The sequence below is a fragment of the Parasteatoda tepidariorum genome, chromosome 9, assembly GCF_043381705.1.
Source record: "Parasteatoda tepidariorum isolate YZ-2023 chromosome 9, CAS_Ptep_4.0, whole genome shotgun sequence".
Lineage (NCBI taxonomy): Eukaryota > Metazoa > Arthropoda > Arachnida > Araneae > Theridiidae > Parasteatoda > Parasteatoda tepidariorum.
This window is the reverse complement of record NC_092212.1, coordinates 84679866-84700028: the sequence shown is the minus strand read 5'-3', so window position 1 is coordinate 84700028 and position 20163 is coordinate 84679866. Positions and strand designations below refer to the sequence as shown.

Genomic DNA, 20163 nt, shown 5'->3' with positions numbered 1-20163 from the left:
TTTTAAACACAACAATTTTTCATTGGAAAAGCCTATTTTCTCAAATGTATAAATCTAAAAATAAAAAAAAATAATGCATTTTGAAGAGAAAAAAAATGGTTAATTTTTTTTCTTCATACGAACTTATAATTTGGTTTAATAATAATAATTTAAACTACATAGCAGAGAAAGTTTGAAAAGAAATAACTGTAACTAATGTCAGAATAACAGATTTTGAATGTGATTAGCAACTTTTTGTTACCACTATTTCTAAGAACATCCCATTTTCAGGGTTTATTGCATGATTTTTGCACAACGTAACATTTTCTGACACTTTGATCAATTGGAACACTAAAAACAGTACAGAATTTTGTATTAAATATTATCACAAGATAATATTTAATACAGACTTAAGATATTGTGACCAATTAGAAGGTACATTCAAATAGATTGATCATGTTTCAAAATAAATAAAAGCCCTAAAATTTATGCCTTTTTCTCCCCTTCTAAAGTAGAAAATAAAGATTAGCGTAAACAATAAATTCATTGCAATTAAAGTACTCCAATTCTATGTATTGAGTTATGGGAATAAGAAGTATGTAAATTTTATTTTTCATTCAGTCATTTTTTTTTGTTTTCCTAAAAATTGCAGGAAAATAACAATAAAATTAGAAACTAATTTATTTCAGTGATATTTAATTAATAAATTGGAACTGACACACACATATTTATCAGGATTTATAATTAACTGACACACATATATTTTGCATTACATAGGGAGGAAAACCTCCCATGGTTAGTCTGACAGCAAGGGGACTCTAACCCATGATCTGTTTACCACTGAGGATTTTTATGTCAGCACTGGGGTTGGTGTGAGCCGGATGTGGAATTCGAATTGACCAGCTATTGCTGGATTCGAACCCGGTTCATACTTTATCCCCTGAGTCACCATAAATAGAATCATATCAATTCGCAACGCATTTACTGTCAAGAAAGTTCAAGATAGCAGTACAAGTTCCGATCACTCTTTAATGGCAAAAAAAAAAAAAAAAAAAAAAANTGGTTAATCTATTTTCACTTTAAATAATAGTCATTCACATAAAAACAAAATATTGTAAGAAATACAGTCTTGACTTCAATTCTAATGAAACAAGGAACAGTGGAAATGTAGTACTGTAAATAAGATATCTACATTTTTGCTGCACATTGTTTTATTGTGTTTGCTTTTATGAGAATGATTCTTATTTAACCCACTGAAAGTTCTGCAAGTAAAAAGTCGTATTTTAATCTGCAGTCTTCTTCGCTCAGCAAAACCGGTTTTCCCATGTTATTGGATAGAAGAGTGACCTTTTTGGGGAGAAACATTTTCCCAATTTCACCCATTTGCTAAACCGCCAGTGGGTGAAAGTAAAACAAATTAATAAAACGTAATAGGTATTGTAAAAAATATTTACAACACTATATTTCAGTAGACTTCTCATATTGAAATTGTTGGAGCAGGTTAAACTTTATTTTAGTAAACTTATTTTTAGTAATATTTATGGTTAATATTTTTTCTTGCTTTTACTTTAAAACTTAAAATTCATTTATGAAAACAATTTCGACCCACCTCTAAGTAATCTCTGACTTCCTCAATCACACTGTTTACTTTATTTAACCATGCAGTTGAATTTGAGAGAATTTCTTTGGCTATTTCATTCATGGTTTCTATCACAGTCAACAAGGTCTCATTTGTTTTTCCAGTAACAGTCACATTAGACAACAGCTCCTCCAACAAATCTTGAAATGGCAAGTTACCGGGCTGCAATAATTCCTAGAAATAAAGTGGATTTGAAAATTGTTATGAACATGCACTAGAGATTAAATTAAATCGTGAATGATTGTTTAATTTTAAGTAGAGATTGATACTGATTGTTAATACAGTTTAATAATATGTTAAATATTCAGTAGAGATTGATACTGATTGCTGACACAGTTAAACTTACTTAATAGGTAACATAATTGGGAAAAAAACTCTATGCCTATAATTTTTTTGCAAGCTTTGTTTCAACAAATTGTAAATCATTTAAAAACTGCAATAATTTTGTAGCTGGTAGTAAAAAAAAGTATTTTGCTTCATATTAAGGTAGGTACTTTAATCCTGTCGAACTAGAGTTGCACAATGGGCTATTTGCGACAGTCTGGAAAACATCGCTGAGGATGATTCGAAGACCTGCCATTGCAAATTTGATCCTGTGCAGAGGGGATGGCTCCCCTGCTTTGGTAGTTTGACGATCGACACGTGAAGTCGAGCACTTTACGGTAAAACAGTTCTGATCAAAGTATTCACCCACCCACTTACTGACCTCAGTCAGGGATGCTTGATTTCAGTGTTTTACTGGGAACCGTGGCTTTACTACCAGTTGACTTCGGGACTCATATTTTTAAGAAATGCATTTTAGTTTAGGCTAATTTTGTTAATACATAAATACTTAAAGTGAAATACATAATTACTTCAATAATAGCTAATTGATCATGGCTTTTGTTCAGAACTTCGGATATTTTAACAGACCAGGTATCAAGCCACTGGTTGCTCAACTCAACGGCATTTACAAGGGGAGAAAAAGTTTCATTCACCTGCAAAGTAAAAAGTTTAAAATTTCTTAAATTCTAATTACGAATTACATATTCGTACAATTAATGAGGAAAACAACTTACTCTGGCTATAATTTTGTAAGCAGCTCTGCTGTTGGGTGAATAAATAATTTTTCCTCTCACAAATGGTTTCATTTGACTCCATAACATACGAGTTAGTCTATTTTGTTCTAAAGTTCGAAACAGGCTGTTGCATTTGGCAGCTGAAAATAAAATTGCAATCATTACAAAATATTAATAACTTAAAATTAATATAGTACATTATTATTATTATACTAACAAACTATGAAATGCTTACTTGTAGTGTTGTCGTATACATATTTAAAATCATCATTCTTTGCAGAAATTTCTCTGTCGTTCTTCATCTGCTGACGTAATTCTTCAAAATGACGAGCTGGTCCACCGCTGTCTTGATCAAAGAGCGTAGACATATTTCGACCACAGGTAAACAATTGGATTAATTGACTTGTTTTGTTCTCGTCATCTGAATCAAAAACTTCTACAAGTCTTTGCCAGGTGGTGTTTAAGTTCATCAATATATAATACAAATTGTTCATGCTCGTGATCTAACAATAAAATAACAAAAGCGATATTAATTTTATTAGAGATAAAACCAGATTAATCAAATATATTTGTGCTTTTGCGTTTCTAATTGTAAGAAATTCTGATGGAATGGTGACTGTAATTAAAATAATGCAAGAATTTGCATTTTAATGAAACTTCAGTATTTTGAAAACAATACTTAAAAAACTTTCATTAATTTGACAGCTGTACATCTTTGTTTTAAGATAATGTAATAATTTGTGTAATTGCAGTGTTTTTATGTTGAATATAAAGAGATTGTTAACTTAATTTAAAATAAAAAATTGTGCTTCAAAATCTTAAACAAAAAAATTTTTGCACTTGCACAGGATTTTCCAAAACAAATTTCCCAAAATCAATACATGGTAAAGAAATGCATGGTTTAACACATTTGTTTAGGTGACCAGACTTTTATTCTAATCAAATTTAAAAATTAGTTAAAGTTCGTCAACATATGGAGCTGCTGACTGAAAAAAAAATCTTTACGCATGCTTATCATCTAGCATAACATAAGCTATTGATAAATCTTCAAATATGAAGGAGGATTCAGTTCCGGGTATTCCAATCACCTTACGCACTGTAATGCATAATAGACACAATGCCATAAATGTAAGAAACTTATAGGAGTTCCCACAAAAGGAAATGTTAGAAATTTAAATGCTTATATCAAATTCTATAAGTGTATGCAGTCAAATCCATTCATTGATTTCTAGTAATAAAAAAAACTGATGTTAAAATTGATACATATATATATATATATATATATATATATATTTATATACCCCGTGAGAATCACAGACACTGTTGCAGAAGATCATAGAGTTCTTGCAAAAAGATTTTTCTATTGAAAAGTAAAAAATTTTACTTTTCTATTTTACAGAAATTTACATGTAATATTTGAACCATGCATTTAAATAATCACTTTCTGACACACCCAATTTATGCCGATAGTATCGTAAATTGACGTAAAGTTTCGATTGTCTGTACGGCAGTTATTGATACCGTTTTTCAGGTGGATTTTAAATATCCCTATATATTTCAAACAATATGAAAAATTCGAATCATGCATTTGAGTATTTACTTTTTACAGCAATAATTCTAACGAATTTTAGTCAGCAATTGCTACCGAATTCTCCACAGTTTTTAAATACGATATTTTTTACTACTATGGATTCCATGATTTTTAATTATTTTTTTTTATTGTGATGATTATTTACAAAATGCAAAGAAGGAAATAATTTGTGAGTTTGCAATAAGATGCAAGGATATCACCCATAATATTAGAATAAAAAATTATTGCATATTCAATTAAAAAAATATGTATCAGCACTTTTGCTATTTTAAATTGGTAACATATATACTTCTTATTATTAAAATGTCTTGCAAAAAAATATTAGTGCTGGAGAGTTTTGTCCAAGATAGTTCGAAAAAATTCTGCTACAGGGTATATATAGATCAATTTTGAATTTTATATATATATAAATCAATTTGAGTTTTCTTCATGTGACTTCTATAATTTGAGACAAAATATTGGAAACACTTCGCTAATTTTTGATATTTCTCAAAGAATACAATGAGAATCAGTTTATAAATTTAGAAGTGTTAAAATTGTGCGATTTTTCATACATAACAATGAAGTTTGAAGCTTTCTGAGGGACCATCAATGAATTGCAAACAGAAAAAAAAATGTTGAAATTAGTGTAAAATGAAACTGATCAAAATAATTATTTCATTTTTATAAATGCATCTAAATATTTTGCATGAAGAAATATCATCAAAATATGTATGAATAAATGCTTTATTGCTTTTTACTGTGCATTTTGTGTTGTGTTATTACTATTGTTAATTATTACAAATTTGAATTAACTTACACTGATTTTCTATACAAGCACTACCAAGAAACTTTGTTTACTAAGTAAAAATTTTAAACGCTCCCTATTATTTTTACTAGTCACTGCCTTGAATATATATTTTTTATTTTAAAATTTTTGAAAATGAAAGAAAATGGTGAATTGAAAAAGAATACTTACATCATTGATAGCGTTTTGGCTTGCACTCATCACTTTTTTCCAGTCGTTCAGATGCAGTTTTTTTCCAGTGTTGTTGGCACTAATACTTGAAAACTAATTTTTAAAAAAAAATTTTAATTTTTAGTAACATGTTGGAGTTTAGAAATATTTAAAAATTAACATATTGGAATCTCAATTTCAAGGAAAAGTATTGATAAATAAAAAAAAATGACAAGAAAAGACCACTAAAAAATAATATGAATGATTAGACTGGTAACAAAAACTACTTTCACGTAAACAACTCATAAAGTTTTAGAGAAATAAACTTATATAAAATGAGAATAAAATCACTTGATTTTAAAAATAAAATCACTGATTTAAATCATTAAAATAAAGATACAATGGTAAAGATAGTTTGTGATGTGTTTAAAGATATTTTGAACCCCGAGAGTAAAAATTTAAATCTTTCGAAGTAATACTTTAAATAGTTTATTTGAGTTCGAACAAAACATTATGATGTATAGTGATTACCAACAATAAAATAAAAATATTTTTCAAGGCATTATTTGATTTATATTTGTTGACATATTACTTTGTATTTACTGTCAGATTCACTATTGCTTTTTAAACAAATTTACTTGGAAATTTATGGAAATGTATTTACTTGGGAATGCATTTACTTGGAAATATATTGACTTGGGAATTGGAAGTGTATTACTTTTGATGGAAATATACTTACTTAGAAAATCTGCACAAATCTATAGATAATTTATAATAGCCTTTATTCTTTAGCCGTTTGTCTGTAGCCTAGAGGCAGAATCGTGGTGACACGGCGACATTGTCACAGAATATTTCAGAGTTCTTGCAGAAAGATTTTTTATTTGGGAAGCAGAGATGGTTGGTTTTCTTATCTGCAGAATTTTTCGAAATATTTGTTTTCTATGTAAAAAATTTCGCAATGACTGACTTTTGCTAAATTTTCTGATAAATATCATAAAAAGTAACAAAAGTTTCCAAGTAACAAAAATTGAAAAAAAGGTTAACTATATAAATATTTTTAGAACAGGAGAATATCGCTAATAATATTAGAATATGTATTATTTTATATTTAGAGTTTTTTAAAAAAAATTCTTACATTTATAATTAAAAAAATTATATATTGTTCTGTTCTATACACGAAGGCCTTTTTTTGTCAACAGAAAGCACTTCTGTTACTTTAAATTAATAACATATATATTTGCTATTATTAAAAATGTCTTTTAGAAAGATATTAGTACTAGAGAGAATTGTCGCAGAAAGCTCTAAGAAATTCTGCAACAGGGGTATGTAGTTAGTTTAAAATAGAGCCTGGTTACTTTTCCAAATAACGCTGTATTAGTTTCTATGCGTACGATTCAATGGAGCAATAGTTCTCAGAAAATATTTGGACAAATTGCCCCAGATAGCTTAACAGTTAAAAGGATAAACTAGTAACTCAATAGAAGTTAGAAATTTTACCTGGCTTAAAAATTCTTTGTAATCTACATGCCTGGCCAGTTCAAGAGATAACCTTTCAACTTTTTTGGTGTTAAGGTAACACAGTTCTTCTACTAGAGCACTCTCCTGAGAATAGGGGGCATCTAGGATGTCCTCTAGGCCATCGGACAGGCAAAGGTGTTCACCTAAGCTTTGACGACCACGATCAAATATCTAAAGAAAACACATAAGAAGAACGATTTAAAAAGGTATCAAATAGAACGTTAACCCAAAAAGGTAAACAAACTGAATGCTGATAAACAAAAGTAATAATTTTAAAGATCTAAACAGAATTAAAAAAATAATAAATACAATTCTAAACAAGAGTGTTAAATCTAAATTATTATAACATAATTATAGCTTAGGCTGTTATATATCATGTTCTATATAATCACTACGTTTATACCTTTTTAAAATACTTTAAAGATATCAATACAAAATTTTTAAACATTAGGGGTTGCAAATTAATTACTAAGTAAAAAAGAAACGAAAACATAAAAAATCAAACAAATTACTAGCGACAAAGGTTGGGATGAAAAATATTAATACCAAGCTAGATGGAACTTAATAGAAAAATGATAGCTTGATGGAACTTAATAGAAGAATGATAGCTTGATGGAACTTAATCATTCTCAGTATCATGTTTCAACTCCTCTCTGTTTAGTTTAGCAGTTTAAAGTTTGACAGTTTTTAGTCCTGCATTTCTCAATATTCAGTTAAAAGATATTAGATTTTTCTCTGCTTAAATAATTATCTGTGATCCAAAATGTAAATACTCTCTGAATAATTTGTGACAAAGAGTAAAAATATATATAAGCAGGTTCAACTATCAGGCGAATTTAGAAAAATCTCTCATTTCCTTAACTGTATTTTTTTTTAAAATTTCCAAACAGTTTCAGAAATGAAATTAATAGTAAGAACAAAAGCATCATAAAATATCCACACACAAAAAAACTTTCTCATGCAAATGGTAATTCAAAAATTTAGTTTTAAAATTTCTTTAAATTAATTTAAATTATTTCTAGATTAATTAACTGGAAATTATTAAAACTAAATATTTCACTAATTTTAAATTAATTTACAAAAAATAACAATTTAGAACCTATGTGATCAGCTGCAAATATTAACTAATATATAACACAGAACGACAGAACACTTTGAATCAGCATAACTGCTAATATTTAACTTTTTACGCAACATATCCCTTTTTTGCTTTTGTGCTGTATTAACAATAAAATTCGGTTAGATTTTAACAAATACAACAAAAAAAAACTATGAATAGAAAAAAAAATTTAAATAAAGAAGGAAAAAAACAGACTTTTTCATAGTTTATAAAAGCATTCTGTAATTGTTAAAATTCATAGAAAATTCTCGGCTATTAACATTCATAAATCGTAATTTACTTCAATTCCTAAATAAATTACACTTGTATATTAAACAAAATATAAATCCCAACAGGGTTAACGATTTTTGCAAACAAAAGTGAAAAGCCTATAACAGTTCTTAAACTAGTAAGAAAAAAATAATACATTTTCTTCTTTTTTTTAATATCAAGAATAGTTTGAAAATATGTATGTTGTTTGAATAAGAAAAATCATGTAAAATTGCAGTAGCACTCTTTGATTGTTCAAAAAAAATTTTTACATACCTACAAAAACCTTTTTAATAATGTAACAAGATAAAGTAATTCAGAAATTATTCGATGCAAGTTTAAGAACATTTAGTATAATTTGTATGTGCCAAAATTTAGTAATTTAATATATAATTTAAGAGCATGCCAACTATGTATGGTCTTAAATTTGCAAATTTTTCAATAATTAATATGAAAAAATATATAAATTTAAAAAATTTAGATTAATTTAAATCAAATATATTAAGAAAAAAACTTTGCCTGATTTGATAAAAAAATTACAAAAAAACTCATAAATAAACTTAAATAAATACCTTAAAATATTACCAAAAAAATTTACAAAATTTCTAAAAAGTCAATTAAATTTTGTGGAATTTTTCGTTAAAAAATATTAGAAGTAAAAAAGATTTCTCTAAAAAGGACTTACCTTTTGTACACCAGAAAAACTAATATTTGAAGATAACAAAATGTCAGTGGCTTGCTTTGATATCCTTATATTTTTATGCCTCATACTTTTTTTAAAAGAAGATTTGTCTTTTATTAAACTACTTAATTGTAAATTACCTAAAAAAGAGTAAAAAATTTTATTAAAATTCGCTACTACAACTCTGCAAAAGGAAATAACAAATATCAAACTATCATACAATTTCAGTAAGACAGGATTATAACATTTAACCAACAGGCCATTCTGCATGTACAAACCTCTAATTTTTTTTATTCTCCCCAAATGATTGTGTACAGGAAAAACTTTTACTTTATTTTCTACCCTCAAATAGTCCGGTACAGAGCGGTGGTGGCTCAGAGGATAGAGCGTTCACTTTCCAATAAGGTGAACCAGTGTTCGAATCCCAGCGATGGCCAGTTGATACGAATTCTGCACCCGCCCCATACCGGACACAGTATACTGACGGGAAATATTCTCAGTGGCAGATCATGGGACCATCAAAAAGTCCTCCACAAGACCAAATTTCTCCCAATACTTGATCCAGGAATTATCTTGCTCTCTGGATTGGGTTCAAAATTACAAGGATATGGAGTTGAACATTGGTAGTCATAAACCCTAAATTGGATCGGCTGTTCAACGACGGTTATAAAGTAAAATAAAATCAGATCTATTTGTTGGCTAATTATGCTTATAGATGTCTTAAATAGTTTTGTTTTTAGGAAAATTCTGCCAATCTATAATAGTTGTTTCACAACCACTCTGATTCAACGGTCTCTAGAATTAGATAAGAGAAAAAACTGATCGTTCTTACCACGATTTTCTGATTAGCATGAAATATATTATTACTATATTAACTGTATTGTGCATAAAAAAAGTGTGAATGTTTCGAAGCAATACAAATGAGAATGTCAAAACAACTAGCGGGTAAAACTAAACCATCCACAACAAAAGCATTAACTTAATTTTTATTTCGGAAAATAATTCCAAAAAAGATAGAAATACATTTGAACCCAGTAGGGATGTTCAAAGAAGACAACTGTGAAAGCCATATAAAAAAGGGGGCATCCCTTAACCAAATGACGATTTAGCAAATAAGCAAAATTGCCTATACATTATTCCCCTATATATTAAAATGGAAAAACTGGTTTTACAATGAGGAGAAGACTGCAGGGTAAAATATAACTTTTCACGTGCAGAACCCTCAGTGGGTTTAACAAGTAAGAACACTAAGACTTCACAATTATTTATTACTGAATTTAAACTGGTTTTTGTTTTTGTTTCTTTGCAACAGATATTACTAATCTTTTAAGGGGCATCTATACAAGAAGTATGTAAAATGCATCCAAAGAACTCAGCACAGAACTGACTATAGTTGATAATGATCTAATATTTTTTAGGGGTTTAAACCTTTTTGTAACTTTTTTTAAACAATATTTTATGTTTCAAGCAGTTATGTTGAAGCAATACAAGATTTTCAAAATATTCAAAAGAGCATTTTCGACAACAAAAATAAACATAGTTTCTAAGAACTCAATAAGATGTTTGTGTCGATTGTGCTGGGATCTACCGGAAATTTCAGGAACTTAAAAATTACCTATTTGGATATAATACTAAGGAAACCTTGAAGTAAAACAAAAATTCCCCTTTGAGAAAGTGTAACTTATCATTACATTGTCCTGGCAGTATAATGATGTATATTCCAGAGTTATATAATACAATAATGATCCTTCAAATAATATTAACATTTAATATGCTAATATAGTAGCAATACAAGCTTTTGTGTTATATTTTGTAATGCTATGATATGCAAATTTTAAATTTATTTTGATAAAAAAAAACTATGTTACAAGAGAGTTAAAGTTTAAACATTAAAAATATACATTAAAGATTATGTTTTGTCTCCAATCGACAAAATCTGCAAATTAATAATACTCACAGAATATCTGGTACAGGGTATTTTCAAATTAACGACTTTTCATGACTTAACGAAGTTGCTGTTTTCTCCGACAAAAACACAACAATAAATTAAAAAAAAAGCCTTATAATAACATTAACTGAAATGATAGGTATAACCAAAACTGTTATACTCTGCATCTTCATATTTATAGATTTTAAAAACAGAGTATTGAAAGAGTTAAAGCAATAAAATAGCTGAAACAATACAAAAGCAAATAATTTTTTCTTTTTTTCTCAGCAGGATTATATACTAAAGATACTATTCTTGTTTATCGGAAAGGAAAGAAATACTCCTGATTTTTCTGTTCTTATTTAAGGATAAAAAAAACCTGCCAATGACTGGCTTGCTTTTAAAAGATAATTCGCTCTAGAAATTATGCTTCTCTTTCATTTTTTGAAAGTACACCACAATTTTTAAAGAACATTATAAAAAAAATTTATATTTTTATCAAATATGACTGTGAGTAGGGATCTTGTTACAAATTCAGATATTTGGAACACCATGAAGTTGAAGGGTTGGTAAATCTATGACTTTTCAGGATTTTTTTTTAAAAAAATAGTTAAAATCATGACATTTCATGACAAATTTTGTTCAATACCAAAATTTATGACTTTCCATGATTTCTCATGACTTCCCAGGCGTGCAGATACCTTGAACTCATTTAAATTTTACCTATAACAGCATACATACTTTTGGCACTTTAAATTGATGCCAAAAGATGAACTTTCAAAAATACCCTGCCAACTGTTTGATAAACACTTAAAACTTTCTTCCGCTATTAAATATTCAAATATAGTCACTTAGCAAATTAAATTAATGTTGTATAATTAAACAAGATAAGATTTTTTCTTCCAGAAATCTTAATAGTTCTTCAAATATGCCACTTAAAATTCCACACACTAAGTTCCTCAATTAAATATAATTTACAGTAAGAATAATACTTACCAAAAATAGGAACTTGAGGATCTGTTAATTTCTTAATAAAAAAATTAATGGTTTTAAAATCATCTAAACTGCGATCTAAAGATCTTTTGACATCACTTGTTAAATGATTACTAAGAGTTTCTTCTAATTCTTCTGCAAAACTCAGAATTCTGAAATACAAGCAACATAATTTAGAATGTAAATATATCAATACTATTAAACACTTCTCAATAAAATAATGCTGATAATTTAAACACAGCATTTTAAGCTCTTCAGGAAAAAATTCAAAATATTACTTAACTTACAATTTATACTAAGGTTCAAAATAATTTCGAATAAAAAATTGACATGAGAAATCATGAGAAATTATTAAGAAATATTATGCATGTTTACATACAAATTTTTTTTCTATAGAAACTTTTCAACAAATTCTTTAACTAATCAAACATTAAAATGAAATTACTCACTCCTTATTTTTTTAATAACAGAGGAATTGATTTTAAAATTACTGAAACATTTTTAATGTCAGCTCATCACAAAATAAAAAATTTAACTCTCTGAGCATTTGAACTAGAACATTCTGAATTTTAATGTAGCATAAAGATGTTAATGAGTATAATAACATTATGAGTATAATAACATTATGAGTTAATAACATTTATTACAATACATACTGATTATTTGACCAATTCCATTAAAAAAAATTTTTTTTATATAATCTAACATTTTTAATACCTCCAATAATTTGTTTTTAAAAGAAAATAACAGGTTAACTTACGATGAGGAATTTAATTGAAGTAGTGTATCTCTTGCATCTTCTGTGTGCATAGTAGGGTAACAGGTATTATTAAACGTACATATAGAATTTTGTAGAAAGGGTAAAATACCAGCTGAAGGCATAGCTTTTTCATCAAAATAACCTGAAAATATAATTTTGATTATAACCATGGCCTAGAATTCAGTCAATGGCATTAAAAAATAAATAAAAAATCTTGTGTATTTAATTAAAATGTTAACGTAATTAGGGTGTCTAGCAGCTTAAAACTTAAAAAAAAAAAAAAAAAAAGCCTTCAAGACAAAAATTGTTTTTTTTTTAAAAAAGGACCATTTTTACNCCCCCCCCCCCCCAAGAAAAATTCAAATGTTTAATCAATATTCTCTACATTGATACAACTAATAAAACTAATATATGAACGTGGATTTAAAACTTGGCATTTGTAAAATCTTGATAATTAATGCCAAAAACCATACTTTTTTATCAACTTGATTAAAAAAAAAAAAGAAAGAAAAAAGAAATACAAGAAGGTACAAAAAATTAAGATATATTACCAAACATAAGATAATCTTCAGAAAATTTTAAAATATTAGATTATAATTATTTTGAAATTTTCTATTGTTAATTATTATCTTTCCTAGTAGCACCATTACATGATTAATGGAAAGAAATTCAATTTAACTATCATAAAAAAGTTGACCTCATACATGGTATCATTCAGCCTAAAAGAAGAAGATGCTATTAATCTTAGTTAACATTAAATAGTTCAGATTTTAATAACAATCATGCAATTTTTTCTATAGTTTGGTACTTAAGTACATAATTTATCATTTAAAAAAATGAAATAAAAATGCAGAGAAATAAAAAACAACGAGATTGCCAACATTCACCAGTGATGTCAACAACTACCTATTTCGGTCATTCCCAGTAACATACACACAAACAGAGTAACAATAAGAAAAACAAAAATATTAGAAAAAGTTTATATAAAGAAATAATCCAACAAATATCCCCCTAAAAAAAAGAAATATGAATATAAAACAAAAGTTTACTAAAATATAAAATTCAATGCCCTAAACATTACGTCACTAAACTTACATTATTAAAAAGATAAGTAATTACACATGCAATGATAAATAAATGCACTTACATTGATGGGCTGCATACTTTAAGCCTTTGCTTCTAACCCACATAAGAATAAGAAATAAAGATAATGGCCAGACTATTTCCACCACTAACCGTACCTAAAATATAAATAATATTTATTATAATCATTTACATCTTTATACAGGGTCCGTAGCCAAAATCTACAAAAAAAAAAATATAAGCACCTTTTAAGTACTTTCTAAGCACTCAAAAATATTTTTAAGCACAATATACATTAACAAAATGCGAAATATTTTTCAAAGACTTTACAGAATCATGCTAAAATAACTAGTTTTTGACAAAGAACTCTTTTCTCGATCATATTAGCCATTAAAAAATGATCGAGAGATCTTTTGGTACGATTGCAGAGGGTGGAAAATGAAACTTAAAATTGAGAATATCTTGTAAAATGCAGCAGCGTTGCACATGAGAGTGCAATAATCTCACCGAACCCAGGTCGCTATATGCACATGTGGACTCGCAAGTATTTAATCAAACTTGCAGAATGATTTGCAATTTTGTTACGTTATGGACCGACGGTACGTTGAAATAGATTGTGGTTTAATGATTTGTGAAAACGTTGAATAGAAAAATAGGAAAAGCACACTTTTGCACAATACGTGTCGAAAATTTACACGGCAAAGAAAAAAAATCTGATTTTGGAGAAGGGAAAATTAAGCACTTTTTAAAAACACCTAATGATAAAAGCACCTTTAAGGGCTTTTAAAAACGTAAATTGAAAATAAGCACCTTTAAGCACTTTTTAAAAACGCTATGCACCACGTCATATGGACAAATATTTTTAAAAAGGAATTGTTTATTAGTAGCTTAACTTTTTTTTCCAACCAAGTTTCCACCCAGCATTTGATGTTAGTTCAGGTCAGCGGTTCCCGTACCAGTGTTACATGGAAAAGTGAAAAGGGTTCCAAGAACTTTTTAGAAACTTGTAATTATATTTAGATCCAATTAATAATAAAAATATTTACCTAATATTTTGGTTGCCTTTTCGAAATTATTTAAAATAAAATGCCAATGAAAAATAAATTGAAAGAATTGGAATCGTCCTCATTTAATTCACATTAGCTAGATATTCGGTAGATTAATTGATTTAAGCACTTAAACTGTAACAAATACATAACGCAAAAAATATATAATTACCTTTTGTCTCTTGTGAAGCGTAAAATTCTTCCATAATAGAAGGTACAATTGGTTCCAAAACCCCATTATAACTACAAAAGTTAAAATTACATTATACTACAAAAAATAGGATATTCTAAAAATATAGAATATTTAGAAATATTATAAAAATAAGGACATTTAAAAATATAGAATATTTAGAAATATTATAAAAATAGGACATTTAAAAATATTGGAAAAATAGGATTTATTAAAAATAAGATATTTAAAACCTGAAAAAATAAAAAGACACTTTACAGTTCAATGAAAACATAATCACATTAGCTGTTAGTATAATCACATGCAAACATAATCACATTAGCAGAATCACATTAGAAGTTAATTAAATTTATTATTTCTGAAATGGTAAAAAAGTAAATATCACACAGTGATTTTTACTGAAAAAACTAAATATCAATATAATAACACCCTTCACAATAATAACTAGAGAACTGAAATTAAGTAAGAATGATAAAAATCATGAACTTAAATAAATATTTTCTTCTAAATTGAATTTTTTAAACTTATTTATATAATATATATACATTTATGTGTGTATGTTATTTTTTTACAACCAAATCTCTGTTATATAACTACCGAGATTAAAAAATTACTACTAAGAAATTACTAATTATAAAAATGAAAACTAGTTCAAGAAAAACAATAAAAGAAATTACACAAGCAAATAAAAATAGTTCTCACCTGAAATATATTTATCTGCTAATAAAACAATACCGGTAATCCATAATACACATTTAAAAAAGCTGGAATTCTAAATGATTCAAAACCTGAAATTAATAAATAAAAAAATTTAATATAATGACATTTTTTGTAATAAAAAATATTTCATAGGCAGGATACAGAAAAAGAATAAGAAAATTATGTTAATAAACTAGTTGTAATCATAATTTTCTTTAATAACACCCTTGATTTTAAAATATACTGCAGAAATATACATCAAAATTTTCAAAACCACACAATAGTTATAAATAGATAATATTTACCTAAACCATGCCAACAAAATGAACTTAAGTTATAGTTTGTCTAAAGTAAAAAGTCCCCTAGCCATTTGTTGGACTCGTGGCGGTGACTATGGTAACGTTGTGAAGTTGTATTTCAAGTGGGGTGAGGGGTCACTGTTTAGGACAGGTTTTGGTCAGTGAGAGAAAGGGACTCTTTTTGTTCGGTCTATTGTGTTAGCTCTAGAGTGAAGAGAAGCTACCCTTCCTGAAATGAGCTATTATTGTTACCATAGTAGCAGACGGCCTCAGACTTTCTGGTTGGGGGAGTTCATACCATAGACAAACTATACAATAGTGGATTACACATCTTTGGTAATTGGAATGGTGATAGCTAAAAAATTATGTGACAGGGAATGTAAAAGAATCCAAAGGGAAATTGTGTTACGAAAAGAAAAGTTATTTTAAATAAGAAGAGTTAAAGAATGCCTATCATTATTCAAAAACTTTTATCATCTTTCAAACAATGTTGAATATTTATTTTTAAATTTTGATAAGCAAACAAATATGCTAATCTTTTGAAACCTTTTTGGAAATTGAAAAATATAACTCATGTTGAATTAAAACATGACATGTAGATTTAGTAAAAACATAGTAAATAAAAAAATCAGTTTAGTCATTAGTGTATTAGTAAAGTTCAACTTATAACACTTTTTTCTTAGTGTAAATAATTCCGGTTTTTAAATTCAGCCTCTTTTAAAAATCAAATGTTTTCAATATTGAACTTGATTTTAATAGGTGGGCTAATACTGTAGACGTAAATGTTTAAGAAGCATTTTTCCGTGATTTCATGCCAATAAAATTAAACCAACACAAATAAAAACAATAAAAATTTTAAATTACCTTTGTTTACATACGAAATTCTGTTAACATCAATTATTTTAATAAAAATCTTCAATTGTTTATTAATTAGAACAAATACGAATTGTTTGCAGAATATAATAAAACATTTCAGAATGCAAACAGAAGTATTTCATTAATGATTTGAAAAGGAATTCATAACAAGGCATAACACTTTACTGAGAAAAAAAATATGCTATTTTAAATACTTTACTTACATCAGTAGTGATGAAAGTACAAAAAAAAAAAATTTCTAAATCAAAACAATTTGATAGAATATAATAATACATTAAAAAACATCAACATAAATGTTTTGTTAATGATTTAAAATGAAATAAATTGATTCACACATAACATTTCTGAGGAAAGAAAAATAGTATCAAATACTTTGTTTACATGAATTTGCTATTTTTCTATTGTTTTAAGAGTTTTAAAACAACAGAAACTGTTAACAAAAAGCAATAAGAAATTAAGAAAGTTAACACAAATAATGCTTTGAAAAAAATTTTTTTACAACATAACAATTATGCTGGGAAAAAAGCAATAAATATTTTGTCAACATCGTTTTTTTTTATATAATTTTTTCAGGTTTCTAAATTAAAACAAATTCTTCTAAGAAAATAATAAGAGATTAACAACGTTCAATAATATAATATAATATAACATATTATTGATATAAAATATTAGTGTTTAATATAAAAAAAAAATTTTAATAAATATTTTGTTTACATCAATTCTCTTATGTAATTTTTTCAAGTTTCTAAATAAAAACAAATTATTCACGAACATCATAAGAAATTTAAAAAAAGTAAACACTAATATTTTATTGATACTTTAAAATGAAATGAATTGATTCACACCAAAACTCTTTCAGAAAAGAAAAATAGCAACAGATATTAAAATTATTCAATCAAAACTCACAACAATAATAAATAAATTTCGGAAATTTCAGTCCAAAACACACAAAAAATAACACCTTAATTGTAACACTTTACCTTTGCATTCCATTCTTTGAACAAGTGGTGATATGATTGACAACAATACGTGCGCATTACAATGATCATCCTTTTTTCTATTGTTAAACAAAATAAGAGAAAAAAATGTACCCCTGCATCGGTGCATTAATAATCAAGGTCGGCGCGAATCATACACACACTGAACTTGACCTACATATTCAGCAAATTTAGACTTTCTAATCCAAAAACAGCTGATCAGTAAACACTTTCTATTTGCGAAGAAAACATCCGCAAGCGATCGCTTAGAACGAACTAAGTCGAGGAGAACATCTTAAAATGGAATTACCCAATCATCTTAGAAAAGAAGCTCAAGAGAAAAGGGAGGATGGAAAAATGTATCGGGATTTAGGAGGAAGAAATTTAATATATCGAACTACGTGGGTTCCCCTGCTTCCTGCGGATCCCTGATTAACAACATCGAGGCACTGACCATAACGTTGAGTTTTCAACCATCTACCTCGTATGGTTATCGTGTTTTTGAGTTGGCGAACTTGGCTTAGATGAAGCAATCGCCAATGAATTCTCAGAGTCCAGATTTTTTTTCTTTTGTATTATTCTCTTGTTTTTCCCATTATATAAAATTGCAGCATTGCTAGTTTACAAATCCTGTGTGTATTTTAAATAGACGATAAAGGAATAACTGCATCAAATTCTATTTTAGAAGAGAAAAATACGATTGAATCCCCATTTTCACTAAAATATTTTTAATTTGGAGCGATCACTAATCGCCGTCATTACTACAAAGGAATTCTATTATTTTTTACCTAGAATTTTGTTCAAAAAATTGATCAATGAGCAATTCTACCATTTAGGAATGCAATATTGGCAGATTTTTAAAGCTAACACTTAGTTTTTAAAAAAATATAGCAAAACTAAGTTTTAAAGACGTAACACAACATATTAAGTTCGTAACAAACGGGTTTGAATTTTTTTTCCCTAAATTTTCTAAAAGTTGAAATAAGTGTAAAAGATACCAAGACTTATTTTCACAAAAATTATTAGAAATGCACAATTTTTTTTAATAACTGAATTATATGCTTTTAAAATCTGAAATTATGATAGTCGTAAATGGTGGAATTTCCCCATTATTATTTAATGAAATTTAATACTATTAAATACAATTACAGTCCTCAGATTTCGAACAATAACATTCAAGATTCAGATTACGGAAGCATTGGTATAGTCAAACCCCAGTTTAACGAACCCCTATTTACCGAATTTCGCGATTTAACGAATTTTATGAAGTTAACGAAATAGATTAATAGGAAACAATGAAGAGCGACTCTGACACAGAAGTCGATGATATTGCATCTCCAGTGAAAACTGTTACTTTCTTAGATGCGTTGCACGGTTTTGAAACAGTGAAAACTGTTACTTTTTTTTGATGCGTTGCACGGTTTTGAAACAGTGAAAACTTACCTAATGCAATAAGATGTAAATGAAGGAGCATTTTTTTCTTTTTATGAGGTCGTAAAAAATAAGCCCTAAGTAAAAAATCAAGGAAATAAGCAAATCTTACTCTCGAAATGGTTTAAAATTTCAAATTAATCAGTGCGTAATCATTCGCTGTATTTTAATTTCCTGAATAAAAAGTGTAAGATATCTTTTCATTTTTTGCATTTGCTTAATAGAGATGTTCGAATATTCTATAAGGTTAGTCAGTTTTTTTTTAAAATTTTATTTTGCCCCGATACTGCGAATTATCCCCGATTTAGCGAATAATATTTTCGGCCCCAATGAATTCGTTAAATAGGGATTCGACTGTACTTGATTTAAATTTTATAAATGCGTTTATCACAACAAACTAATTTACTGTAGAAATCATACATGCCAGACGATACAAGTAGATTCAAAAACTCCCAACATACAATTAGATTCTAAAACTTTAACTGCACAAAGAACGGAGCACCAACGTTTACTGAATTAGTATAAAAACCATCGTTACTACTACACATTTATAGTTTACTTTTTTTTCAATGAAATATTACTTTTAAGGAAAAAGTATTTTATAAATTACTTTTTAAAACTGGCTGCTAATCGGTTTAACCATATTTTTAAAGATTTTTGTTAATTTCATAAGAATTCTGATAAATCGGATCGATTATGTCTGATCGACCACTTAAGTGGACCACTGATTTACACTAAGAATAAGTTTAAATAAAATTAAATTAAAAAATGAAGTAATAATTATTCCATAACCTTATTTCTGATTACCAAGTATTTGAAATGTATTAAAACATATACTTCATTCTTCAGTATCGTTGTTAAAGTTCGAAAGGTTAGTGGAAAATATTAAATTATGCTTCCAAATTTTTCACAATTTATAAATTATTGCTGTATAACTATTAGCAAAAACAATGTGATAAAACGAACATACACAGCGAAAGAAGAAAGTTTATTTTAATGGTGGATTTTTGCTTATAAATTTTGTTAACTTATTAAAGCAAAATTTATTTATTCAAAAAAAAAAATTAAAAATTAATAATAATAAAAAGATTTCAATATATATATATATA

At 27.3% G+C, this 20163-nt stretch overlaps 1 protein-coding gene across 3 annotated transcripts in view; it reads right to left on the bottom strand.

The window, feature by feature from the left end:
• LOC107448522 (phospholipid-transporting ATPase ABCA1) overlaps nucleotides 1-20163 on the bottom strand; it is a 149132-nt gene that overhangs the window by 61470 nt on the left and 67499 nt on the right. For 2 of the 3 annotated variants that reach the window (XM_071185714.1, XM_071185716.1), the window contains exons 1-13: nucleotides 17627-18111; nucleotides 15475-15560; nucleotides 14755-14825; nucleotides 13601-13694; nucleotides 12454-12595; nucleotides 11697-11845; nucleotides 8777-8913; nucleotides 6702-6893; nucleotides 5226-5318; nucleotides 2912-3179; nucleotides 2677-2816; nucleotides 2473-2595; nucleotides 1589-1792 (exon numbers count right to left, since the gene is read on the bottom strand). In XM_071185714.1, coding sequence (XP_071041815.1) covers nucleotides 1589-1792; nucleotides 2473-2595; nucleotides 2677-2816; nucleotides 2912-3179; nucleotides 5226-5318; nucleotides 6702-6893; nucleotides 8777-8913; nucleotides 11697-11845; nucleotides 12454-12595; nucleotides 13601-13694; nucleotides 14755-14820 — 1608 coding nt within the window. In that variant the 5' untranslated portion in view covers nucleotides 14821-14825; nucleotides 15475-15560; nucleotides 17627-18111. Of the gene's footprint in view, nucleotides 1-1588; nucleotides 1793-2472; nucleotides 2596-2676; nucleotides 2817-2911; nucleotides 3180-5225; nucleotides 5319-6701; nucleotides 6894-8776; nucleotides 8914-11696; nucleotides 11846-12453; nucleotides 12596-13600; nucleotides 13695-14754; nucleotides 14826-15474; nucleotides 15561-17626; nucleotides 18112-20163 lie in introns of those variants that run through there. The other variant, XM_071185715.1, reaches the window with a different exon arrangement.